We start from the raw sequence: 12,439 nt of genomic DNA, 5'->3' as shown, positions 1-12,439 counted from the left end.
ACACTTATATGTACGAACGTTTGTTGTTTCTCTAAAATCTGCGATCGTGACACAAGGTGCTGCATGATTTACAACTGTCCCGTTAACAGGACACCGATCCCTAAGAAGCTCTAGCTAGGTGGTGCTTTCATGGCTACATTGTTAATATTTGTCACCCTCCTAGTGCTTCGGGGAAGGGGTGGGTGGCAGTTCTGAAGGGGCAGGGGGAGGAGGGTGGGGTGGTGGCTATGGGGGGGCGGGAGAGAGGGGGGCACTGGCGGCTCTGAAAGCTTTTTCTCTCCAGACCACGTGTCCCTTGTCTCTCTGGGTGGTGTGTTGTGCACCCCCCTCACCTCACCCCTGGAGGGAGAACCCGTTCAGGCTTAGTGCTGGCTGGCTGGGCTGCTCTGACAGATGAACCCATGTTGACCAGAGGAAGGGAGGAAGGGATCATCCTCACTCCCATTGTGCTATGCTCTACAGTACTGTAGCCTAGTCACACCACACACACAGAAAGACCGACCGACAGACTAACAGACAGACAGACAGACAGACAGACAGACAGACAGACAGACAGACAGACAGACAGACAGACAGACAGAGCCAAGTGTTACTTTAGCAGCATCCCACCCAAACCATAATCTCTCACTAAGGGGGGAATTGTCATTGTGAGGTACAAATCTATTACAGTTACTGTGAGTTTATGTGGATGTGTATAGAATTTGATTCATGGTAAATATATGGATGAAAATGTTTCAGTCATCAGGTCGTGCTCAAGGCTGGGGCATTAGGATGCTATGGCAGAGGAAAATGAAGGCTTGCTGTTTTTCTATTCTGACCATGATCTGTTTCTTTCTCTCTTTCAGTTCAGCAGATGAGAAGTTTCGCTGGAATAACCAAGGTACGTACATTGTACTAAATCCTGCACCAATGCATCTTGTTCTATATTATGTGACAGAGCATGTGGAAACCACAGTGGAATTGTGTACATTGTAATGATAGGTGCATCTTGAGGGTGGAGTGGAGTGGACCATGCCTCGCTCCTACGTCTGGACAGTTGTCATAATCTGTCAGACAGAACAGCAACAGAGCTGTGTCTGTCCAGTGTGAAATATGGACATCTAGTTGAGACTAGATTGATGGGCTTCGAGCAAAGTATGAACCACAGATCGCAACCTTGTCTTCTAAAGTATCAAACACAGGGAGTTTAGGATTTGATTGAAGCAGAGCTAAAAGATTTATGACTGCCAGTCATGTTCAGGATTCTGCTGCACCTGCTTCCCCTCAGTCATCTACTCTATGAAAGTTCCACTGATTTGTATTACCTTTTAGTCATTTAGCAAATGCTGTTATCCAGAGCAACTTACGGTAGTGACGCATACATTTTCGCATTGATCCCCCATGGGAATTGAACCCACAACCCTGGTGTGCCATGCTCTACCAACTGAGCCACACGGGACTGATGGATGAGTTTAGAAATGTTTGGGAAGAGTTTAGGAATGTTGCACAAACATAATTATCCATGAGTTAAAACGCTAGTAATCATCCTTATACGGTAGAGGACTAAGTGTCTACTGCTAGTAGCCTCAGCCTCCATGCCTGCCGCTATAGAAGAGAGATTAATGCTGATCTTAACCCTCTTGTGTAAGGCTTTATCCCTTGGCACTGTTTGCCAAACTGAAGACAGAGGACAAGTATGTCCGTTTCTGAAGGCACGGACAGACAGATAGACAAGGAGACGGTACAGCACGGCAGAGACACATTTCAGTAAATAGTGAAGCTACATAGCTTTTGGCTTATCTAGCATAGTCCCTACCACATTGTCGTCAGTGTGCCTGTAGTAAACCTCAGCTGCTTGTAAACTTTTTACTATTTGTGAGGTAACGGGACAATAATCCTGCTTCTCCATTCATTGCTGTGCCTCCACAGACGGACAGAAGGACATTGAGGAGGAACTGACGACTGGCTTGGAGCTGGTGGACTCCTGCATTAGGTCACTCCAGGAATCTGGGATCCTTGACTCCCAGGAATTCTCCACAGGTGACAGTAAGGACGCTCCTTACGTTATACAGTGCAGATCATTTTTTTATATGTTAAAACATACCATCTACTAGCAGTGAAGCCGATTTACATTACATTCAGTCATCTAACAGACTCTCATCCAGAGCGACCCACAGAATCCTGTGGGTCCTTACCATACCAACTATGTGGACACCTGCTTGTTGAACATCCCCTTCCAAAATCATGGGCATTAATATGTAGTCGGTCCCCCCTTTGCTGCTATAACTGCCTCCATTCTTCTGGGAAGGCTTTCCACTAGATGTTGGAATATTGCTGAATATTAGTGAGGTCGGGCACTGATGTTGGGCGATTAGGACTGGCTCGCAGTCGGCGTTCCAATTCATCCCAAAGGTGTTCGATGGGATTGAGGTCAGGGCTCTGTGCAGGCCAGTCAAGTTCTTCCACACCGATCTAGACAAACCATTTCTGTATGGACCTCACTTTGTACACCGGGGCATTGTCATGCTGAAACAGAAAAAGGCCTTCCCCAAACTGTTGCCATTAAGTTGGAAGCACAGAATGGTCTATAATGTAATTGTATCGTTAAGATTTCCCTTCACTGGAACTAAGGGGTCTAGCCTGAACCATGAAAAACAGCCCCAGACCAATATTCCTCATCCACCAAACTTTACAGTTGGCACTATGCAGTGGGGCAGGTAACGTTTTCCTGTCATCCGACAAACCCAGATTCGACAGTCGGACTGCCAGATGGTGAAGTGTGATTCATCACTCCAGAGAACATGTTTCTACTGCTCCAAAGTCCAATGGCGGCGAGCTTTACACCACTCCAGCTGACGCTTGGCATTGCACATGGTGATCTTAGGTTGTGTGCGGCTGCTCGGCCATGGAGACCCATTTCATGATGATCCACGAACAGTTCTTGTGCTGACGTTGCTTCCATGGACAGTTTGGAACTCGGTAGTGAGTGTTGCAACTGGCGGTCCTGTTCTGTGAGCTTGTGTGGCCTACCACTTTGCGGCTGAGCCGTTGTTGCTCCTAGACCTTTCCACTTCACAATAACAGTAATTACAGTTGACCTGGGCAGCTCTAGCAGGGCAGAAATTTGACAAACTGACTTGTTGGAAAGGTGGCATCCTATGACGGTGCCACGTTGAAAGTTACTGAGCTCTTCAGTAAGGCCATTCTACTGTCAGTATTTGTCTATGGATCTTGCATGGCTGTGTGCTGGATTTTATATACCTGTCAGCATTGGGTGTGGCTGAAATCGCCGAATCCACTAATTTGAAGGGGTGTCCACATACTTTTGTGTATATATAGTGTATTTTAGAAAATAATTAATTCACTACAAATAGACAAATATCATGTCGTCCCAAATGAAACAGGCAGGATGATATTGTTCAAGCCAACACAAATAGCATAAGTTCACTGCAACACTTTTTATGCTTATCAATAGTCTAAATGTCAAGAAAAATGTCAAGAATGATCTATACAAAATCAACCAGATACAGAAATGCTCGGTGATAGGATCTTTCTCTTTCTCTTTTAGCACTGAGTGATGTCAATGACTGTGAACGTTTCAATCAGGAACTAGATACCGCAGGTGTTCAAGTCTCTTATCACATTTGCGTTCTGCATTCAAAACAGTTGTTTTCCCTTTTCTTCTGATCCCAAATGCCCTCACTTCATTTGATCCAAGAATTTTTACTATGAGCTACTAAGAGAGTATTCGCTGTCAGGAGAGATTCAGCGTATGTCAAGGGTTTGATATGGAAATGATGTCTCGCCGAGGCGTCAGCAGCTTCCTTTGAGCACAGCAGAGTACACATGTGTACGAGGAATATGGTTTCAAATCAGCCACTACAAAGCAATCACATTCATATTCAATGTGCTGAAAAGAGCAGAGTTTTTTGGGGCTAGAAAGAAAGAACATATGCAGATAGTATATGCTGTCTGTGTGTGTGTGTATGTGTCTGTATTTCTATGTGTGTACATACGTACGTATGTGTGCGTGCGTACATGCGTGTGTGTCATAGACTGTGTTTGCACATGCACTGCACACTACATTCCCTCTCTATCAGTTAGGCTAAAAATAGCGTCTTGGTGAAAAATGGAAATGTGTTACAGACTAGATGAATTAAAGGAGCCACTCCCTACATATTTAAAGCACCCTGCGTGTTCCTGTGTGTGTGTGTGTGTGGGGGGGGGTGGGGGGGGGGGGGGGTGGGGGGGTGACAAAGAGAGAGAGATGTTTGCGTGCGCATGTGTGTGACAAAGACAGTCATCGGGCCAGTTACTCCACGCTAATGTGAAAATGAGGTGGGTGTTGCCAGAACAACATGGATGTGAGAGTAAACACAGAGGAAGGTGTGAAGGCAGTCAAGGGAGGAAGCCTCACTGACCTGAGAGTGGTGTAGAGCACTGAAACAGGTCACACGGAAACAGGTTCACAGCATTTTATTTAATGACACGCATAGTACTCACAGCTATGTTGCTGAAGATAGTGTGCTATTATACTGTAGTGTGGAGTGAATTGTATTTATTTTTGTGTGCAGTAATTCTATTTTTGATTTACAACACTGTGGCTAATATGCAGTATATAATACAATATACTGCATAATGTTGCTTGGGTAATGTAATGAAAATGTAGGCCTATGGAAATAAAATGCTGATGTTAGTGTCACTATTTGAATTGAATGCTAACTGTGCTGTTATTTACATGAGTTCTGGCAAAGCACAAAAATGCAGGTCAGCGTTCGTTTTTTCTGCATGCTATTGAAATTACCCGTACGAGAGTAGTGAGGCCCAAACAACTCTGTAGTCTGATTACTTTTATTGTCGGCCTCATTCTGCACCACTTGTGCTCAGTGACTCCCAATTCCTCCTGATCCATTATACATGCTCTCCCTTTCTCCATCTCTGCCTCTCTGGGTCTGAGAGAGGGAGAGAGAGAGAGAGGGAGGGAGAGAGAGAGAGAGGCAGAGAGAGAAGCAGAGAAAGAGGTATGTAGATAGAAAGGTAGTTACGTACAGAGAGAGTGGGAGAGAGAGACTGGGAGAGACAGACTGGGAGAGAGATACTGAGAGGCAGAGAGAGTGAGAGAGTGATGGACGCAGAGAGGCAGAGGAGAAAGAGAGTGTGGGGGATACAGACACAGAGGGTAAGAGGTTGTCTCAATATTTCAGCTCCACTCTCCTTCCAAAACAGGACAAGGCCTGCTATCCCAGAGTGCACTTAAGCTCAACAATCAGGATGGAACACTCCCTTACCCAGCCGGTTACCACAGCAACCAGACACTAGAGGCCCCACCCCGCGGGGGCCAGGTAGGAGGGGCAGTCCACAGTTACAACCAGGTGGGTGAGATTTATTGTGTGTCCCAAATGGCACCATATTCCCATATTCCCTAGTAGTGCACTAGTTTTAGAGCCCTGGTCAAAAGTAATGGACTATATAAGGAATAGAGTGCCATTTGAAACAGGCTCTTAGATTGCCAAGGTCAAAGATAATTTAGCCTTTTCGCTGTATAGTCTGGATTTCAAGATGGCATGTGATCTAGGTGGAAGATTAGATTAGTTTAGTTTATTACTCACATGCACAGGGTCGGAGATGTATTTGCAGGGTACAGTGAAATTCTTAAGCTCCGAGCTTCAACAGTGCAGGTCAAAAAGAGATGTAAATGAAACAATAATAAAAATAATAATTATAATAATAATATATACATACAGTTAGCTCCAAAAGTATTGGGACATTGACACGTTTTTTGCAGTTTTGGCTCTATACTCCAGCACTTTGGATTTGAAATTATACAACGACTATGAAGTTAAAGTTCAGACTGTCAGCTTTAATTTGAGGGTATTTTCATCATATCAGGTGAACCGTTTAGAAATTACAGCACTTTTTGTACATAGTCCCCCATCAAGCTTGTGACTCTACAAACTTGTTGGATGCATTTGCTGTTTGTTCTGGTTGTTTTTCTGATTATTTTGTGCCCAATAGAAATGAATAGTAAATAATGCATTGTCATTTTTATTGTAAATAAGAATATAATATGTTTCTAAACACTTTGTGGATGCTACCATGATTACGGATAATCCTGAATGAATCGTGAATAATGATAAGTGAGAAGGTTGCAAAAAAAGCTAGCCTCCCCTGTTATTGTAATGGTGAGAGGTTAGCATGTGTTGGAGGTATGCTAACCTCCCCTGTTATTGTAATGGTGAGAGGTTAGCATGTCTTGGAGGTATGCTAACCTCCCCTGTTACTGTAATGGTGAGAGGTTAGCATGTCTTGGGGGTATGATATTTGTGCGTGTAACTTTCTCACTCATCATTATTCACAATTCATTCAGGGCTATCCGTAATCATGGTAGCATCCACATGAATGTAGAAGTGTTAGAAACATATTATATTCTTATTGACCTTAAAAGTGTCAAGTTACGCAATACTTTTGGTCCCCTAAAATGTGGGGACTATGTACAAAAAGTGCTGTAATTTCTAAATGATATGGATGAAAATACCCTAAAACTAAATTTGACAGTCTTCACTTTAACCTCATGGTCATTGTATCATTTCAAATCCAAAGTACTGGAGTGCAGAGCCTTAACAGCAACAAATGTGTCACTGCCCCAATACCTTTGGACTCACTATATTTACAGCTGTAACAATGATGCATGTCCATTGGGGGTTGGGAACAGAGTAAATGTCAGTTGAAACAATAATACGGTTCTTCCTGTGTTTCTCCAGGTGACATCTAGCCGTGCAGCCCAGCTGGCTGCCAGTGTAGACTCCTCCCAGTCCCAGTGCAGAGATAGAGAGTCGTTTGCCCAGAGCCATGGCAGCGCCTTCCACATGCCTGACGCCCCACCCACTCCTTCCATGTACTACTCTTGCTCCACCCTGCCCGCCCAACGCGTGAGCTCCCCCCACTCCATACAGGCCGTGGGCTCGCCCACCAAGCTCCAGCGCCTTGGCTCAGCCTCCGACATGCCCAGCTACGCCACCCTGCAGCGGGTCTCCTCGCCCAAGCAGTCCCCCAGCCGGCTGGCAAAGTCCTACAGCACCAGCTCCCCCATAAACATGGTGGTGGGGTCTGCCGGGCTGTCCTCCACGTCTCCACTGCACATGGCCTCTTCAGGCAATGCCTCGGGTTCGTCCCCTCTCCATCAGTTCAGCTCCACTGTGGGTAACTACGCCACCCTGTCCCCCAGCAAGCGCATGCAGCACTCATCCGACCAGTACAAGATCTCCCACGAGCTGTACGCCAACGCCACCCTTGGGAGGCCTGGCAGCTTGGCGGGTGGGTTCACATGCTCAGACAGAGAATTTTTTTTTCTTCTATGAGTTCAGCAGTCTATTTATTGATAAATAAATATTTTCTCAAATTGTTTTAAATGCTGTAGTTAAAATAGGCTTGATAATACTAGATGTTGTTATTAACCCTGTTTGGAATCAAATAACAATGTTTCCTGTGTTTGTGTTGTGGTGTTCAGGGTCCAGAGGCTCCTACAGCAGCCAACACAGTCACCTGGGCTCAGAGCTGCGACCTCTCCAGTCTCCTGAGCACCACATTGACCCCATCTACGAGGACAGGGTCTACCAGAAGCCCTCTCTCAGGAATCTCAATCAGAACCAGGGTGAGTCAGCCGGTCCGGAGCCCTCGCCCCGCAGCACTGGGCATCCCCTTATATTTTACTATAACTTTGTGGCTTTTTCACTTCTTAGCCAATCAAGTGTTATTGTTTCACAGTAGGTTATAGGGGGTTATCATTTTCAGATAGCTGCTAATCTTTTATTGGCTCTTTGAGGTTCTGAGTCAGCACTGGATTAATCCTTGATAGGAGAAATTACTCAATACAACAACAAATTGTATGACGTCAGAATTAGATGGGAATCAAGCAAACACAACAAGCCAAAAAGGTAAGGGAGCAGGAATTTCAACAGTCAATGCCCCACATTTAGCTTATCATTCAGGTAGAACTCAGAAGATGGGCCTTTAAACTGTGGTTTTCCTGCAGATAACACTAATGATAAAAAAACAACAGAATATTTATCGCTCCATCAGATTGTTTAGCTTATCTCCATTTTTCAGTTCAGGTATGCAAATCCGATTAGTATCTTGATGGCAATTTGTTTTGTAGTCACAGATCATTAGATATTAGACAGAAATTAATCTCAATTAATCTCACAGGATTTATGCTCAAGCATTGAAATCTGAGTCTGAGGCACCCACCATGGTCAAATTCACTCCACAGTACTTAGCCTAATACTTTCTTTAATGAGCATGTGTATCCCCTCCACAGAATTTCCGCCTCACTTCACTGCATATGATCAAATCCTACTACACGATCTGAAAAGCTTTAGTTTCCTAAAGGCTCGGGAATTGGTTCTGATATTGCTTCCTGTTTGTAAAGAATGCAGGCTACTATATGAAAGACCGGAGGGGATACCATGATTCTTACTGGTGTTTTATTGAGCATGGGTTGAGATGGTACAGATTGTCCATGAAGGCTGTTGGATCATATCTCACAGCCAGTACTGTATCCCTCCTCTGCTGATTCTCAACCTAATCCTTCACCTCCTTTTAGCCCTTCTCACACTGTATGTAGGATTCTGTCTTTTACGATTATTGTGTCTCACTGCAGGTTGGTATTTATTGTCATTAATCTTGCCATGGAGGCAGCTGTGCAGAGTGGTCACTAGCTGGCACAGCCACAAAGTCATAATATCTGATTTTAAACCTAACCCTAACCTTGGCCACACTACTAACCCTAATGCCTAACCCTAAACTTAAATGAAGACCAAAAAGCACATTTTTGTTTTGCTGAATTTTGTTTTTTAACGATATAACCAATTTAGTGTATTTGATCTGCGCATGTGCCAGCACCAGCAGTGCAAGCCTCTGTGCTTATGCGCTAGTGAAGTGAGTTCGGAAAAACTGAAAGTGTGCATCTTAGAAATTGTTTTCACATATAAAGTTTGTAAGTCAGAGGCTTCCCAAAGATAACGTGGTAGAATGTAATTCTGATTGCCGATTTTGTGCATTTATCAAAATCCCATCAGGTAGCCTGATTTTGGATTATGTCCATGTAAACAAGATTATTAGGGAAACTGTTCTTCTGGCAAAGCATGTAAACGTTTAAATCGAACTATTATATTAATCTAGCTATTCACAGGTGCCGGCCCTGTTCGTATTGGGCCTGTCCCTACCGGACCTGTTCCTTCCGGTATCGGCTCATAACACCAGCCACACACTACACGATAAAGGCTCAACATTTCTGACAGTGCCAGAACTTTGTCAAAGCCTACGACCGCACATAGTTGTACTTAATCGGCAGACCTAGACCCTGTCACGCTGAATGAGCCAAGACGTCCAACAATCGTTTATGACCTAAGAATTTGCCCACAATGTGGACATTTTGTCTGAGGTGGTAAAATCGTAGCATAAGAAGGCTAAAATTGGGCCTTTAGGCAACCCCCAGGGCAACATTTCACATCTGGTGGTTTAATGTTGTTTTTTTCACCTTTGGTTTTCCAAAAAAGGTGTATCAACGTCAAATATATAATGAAATCACATATTGCAATGGGACACATTTTTGTAGGCCTATTCAAATTTCAGACAGTGCCACAACGTTGTTTCTGTGATAATATTTATTTCAGTCAACCAACATTCATTGATCTGATATACACTGTGTGCAGTGGAGGTCAGTGCTGTTTAAGATGAGGGAGGACGAGAATTTGTTTTATGAGCATGGCTTTATTTCTATTACAGCATATTGGATGACTGTCATTCATATTCCATTCACCCAGCTCAATGTAACATCGACAGGTTAAGGCTACTACATGATACTCGATTTTCCCTGCTACAACCTAGGCTATGATTGAAAGTTTACAACATAGGTGTACAGGTCGAGTGAAATTTTAGTAATCAAGGTGACAGACATTGACACATTCAATAGTGCTTTCCACAATCTTGCCTGCATCTAGCTGATCTTGGGTTTAATTATTAGTTCAACAGTTGCAAACGAGAGTTTCTATTGGACAAATTCAGATATGTTTATACCCTTTTTGTTACGTTTGCTTCCGTTTTTCAACAGAATCGGTGGAATGAATACACCCCTGATCACACTCAAACACAGTTCACTTTCGTAACAGCCACATAAAAACAAAATTATCTCCCTTTGATTGTTGGATAATTCCTTTTCGCATCTACGCACTCTCCTCCTCTCACCTTTTTCCTTCGCTTTTGGACTTCAGTGCACAACACATCAGCTGTCTGTGGCCAGGCAAAAAAAACTTTCCAAGCCAAACCTTCATATCATAACCACCCACAACTACACACTGCCTACATTTGTCAACATATTAGCTAACGTCAAGTCAACATAGCTACTAGAACTAACGCGTTAGTAAACCCGCTCTGCTACAATCATATAGTACAGTGTACAGTCATCAAGCAGTTTAGCACTTAAACCAGCAGGCCCTGGTGGCAATAAATTAATAGAACCATAAGCTTACCTTGACTTGGAAGAGTTCCAGTGTTGGATAACCATAGCCAGCTAGCTAACATAGCATCCCTCTCTGTTTGAGCCAGGTGTTTGAATAGGCTAAACTAGCTAGCTGCATTTGCTAGCTAAGTAAGTGAAAGCAAAAAAAATACGAAATACTCTCTCTTTCTCTCTCTTTAAAACTGTTCAACTATTGTCTTTCTCTCACCACATTTTATGCACTGCTGTGCTTGCTAGCTGTAGCTTATGCTTTCAGTACTAGATTAATTCTCTGATCCTTTCATTGGGTGGACAACATGTCGGTTCATGCTGCAAGAGCTCTGATAGGTTGGAGAATGTCCTCAGGAAGTTGTCATAATTACTGTGTAAGTCTATGGAAGGGGGTGAGAACCACGAGCCTCCTAGGTTTTGTATTGAAGTCAATGTATCCAGAGGAGGATGGAAATTAGCTACAAAGGGAAACCCAGACGCGAGCTGCCCAGTGACACGAGCCTACCAGACGAGCTAAATGCCCTTTATGCTCGCTTCGAGGCAAGCAACACTGAAGCATGCATGAGAGCACCAGCTGTTCTGGATGACTGTGTGATAACGCTCTCGGTAGCCGATGTGAACAAAACCTCTAAACAGGTCAACATTCACAAAGCCGCTGGACCAGACGGATTACCAGGACATGTACTCAAAGCATGCACGGACCAACTGTCAAGTGTCTTCACTGACATTTTCAACCTCTCCCTGACCGAGTCTGTAATACCTATCAGGGTTCAAACATACCAAGACAGTTGTGAAGAGGACACGACAAAACCTCTTCCCCCTCAGGAGACTGAAAAGATTTGGCATGGGTCCTCAGATCCTAAAAAGGTTCTACAGCTGCACCTTTGAGAGCATCCTGACCGGTTGCATCACCGCCTGGTATGGCAACTGCTCGGCATCTGACTGTAAGGCGCTACAAAGGGTAGTGCGAACGGCCCAGTACATCACTGGGGCCAAGCTTCCTGCCATCCAGGACCTATATAATAGGTGGTGTCAGAGGAAAGATTGTTAGAGACTCCAGTCACTCAAGTTATAGACTGTTTTCTCTGCTACCGCATGTCAAGCGGTACCAGAGCACCAAGTCTAGGACCAAAAGGCACCTCAACAGCTTCTACCCCCAAGCCATTAGACTGCTGAACAATTCATAAAAATCGCCACCGGACAATTTACATTAACACCCTCCCCCCTCTTGTACATTGCTGCTACTCGCTGTTTGTTTGTTACCTATGCATAGTCACTTCGCCCCCACCTACATGTACAGATTACCTCAACTAGCCTGTACCCCTGCACACTGACTCGGTACCGGTGCCCCCTGTATATAGCCTCGTTATTCTTATTGTGTTATTTTTATTATTACTTTTTATGTTAGCCTACTTGGTAAATATTTTCTTCTTCTTGAACTGCACTGTTGGTTAAGGGCTTGTAAGTAAGCATTTCACGGTAAAGTCTACACTTGTTGTATTCGGCGCATGTGGCAAATAAAGTTTGATTTGATGTTGATCTCGGTGTCCTCTTGGACAATAAGCTTCAGTGGAGTAAATGTACAGACCTGATCTACAAAAAGAGCCAACAGAGACTGTACTTTCTCAAAAAGCTGGGATCTTTTAATGTTAATTGTATGATACTGACTCTGTTTTACAAATCTTTCATTGAGAGTATTTTAACGTTTTGTATTGTTTGTTGGTTTGGCAATTCCACTGTCAGAAATATGCTGATTATCACCACAGAAAGCAAGGTACTTGGAGTCAAACAGACAGGCCTGGATGAGATCTGTAAGGTCAGGGCCCTCCGCAAGGCTCTCAAAATCATTTTAGACCCAAGCCACCCCCTGTACCCGGACTTTGAACTACTCCCCTGTGGGCGCAGGTATAGGACACCCCTCGGCAGGAAAAAGAGAACTAGACAATCATT

The 12,439-nt window shown here is 44.0% G+C and overlaps 1 protein-coding gene across 4 annotated transcripts in view; it reads left to right on the top strand.

Moving 5' to 3' along the window:
- LOC115157060 (catenin delta-2) overlaps positions 1–12,439 on the top strand; it is a 160,159-nt gene that overhangs the window by 95,513 nt on the left and 52,207 nt on the right. For all 4 annotated transcript variants that reach the window (XM_029704954.1, XM_029704953.1, XM_029704955.1 and 1 more), the window contains 5 exons: positions 846–880; positions 1,909–2,025; positions 5,206–5,351; positions 6,741–7,293; positions 7,487–7,630. In XM_029704954.1, coding sequence (XP_029560814.1) covers positions 846–880; positions 1,909–2,025; positions 5,206–5,351; positions 6,741–7,293; positions 7,487–7,630 — 995 coding nt within the window. The remainder of the gene's footprint in view (positions 1–845; positions 881–1,908; positions 2,026–5,205; positions 5,352–6,740; positions 7,294–7,486; positions 7,631–12,439) is intronic.

Source organism: Salmo trutta, chromosome 21 (genome assembly GCF_901001165.1).
Source record: "Salmo trutta chromosome 21, fSalTru1.1, whole genome shotgun sequence".
In the NCBI taxonomy this organism is placed as follows: domain Eukaryota; kingdom Metazoa; phylum Chordata; class Actinopteri; order Salmoniformes; family Salmonidae; genus Salmo; species Salmo trutta.
This window is presented reverse-complemented; position numbering and strand designations above follow the sequence as displayed.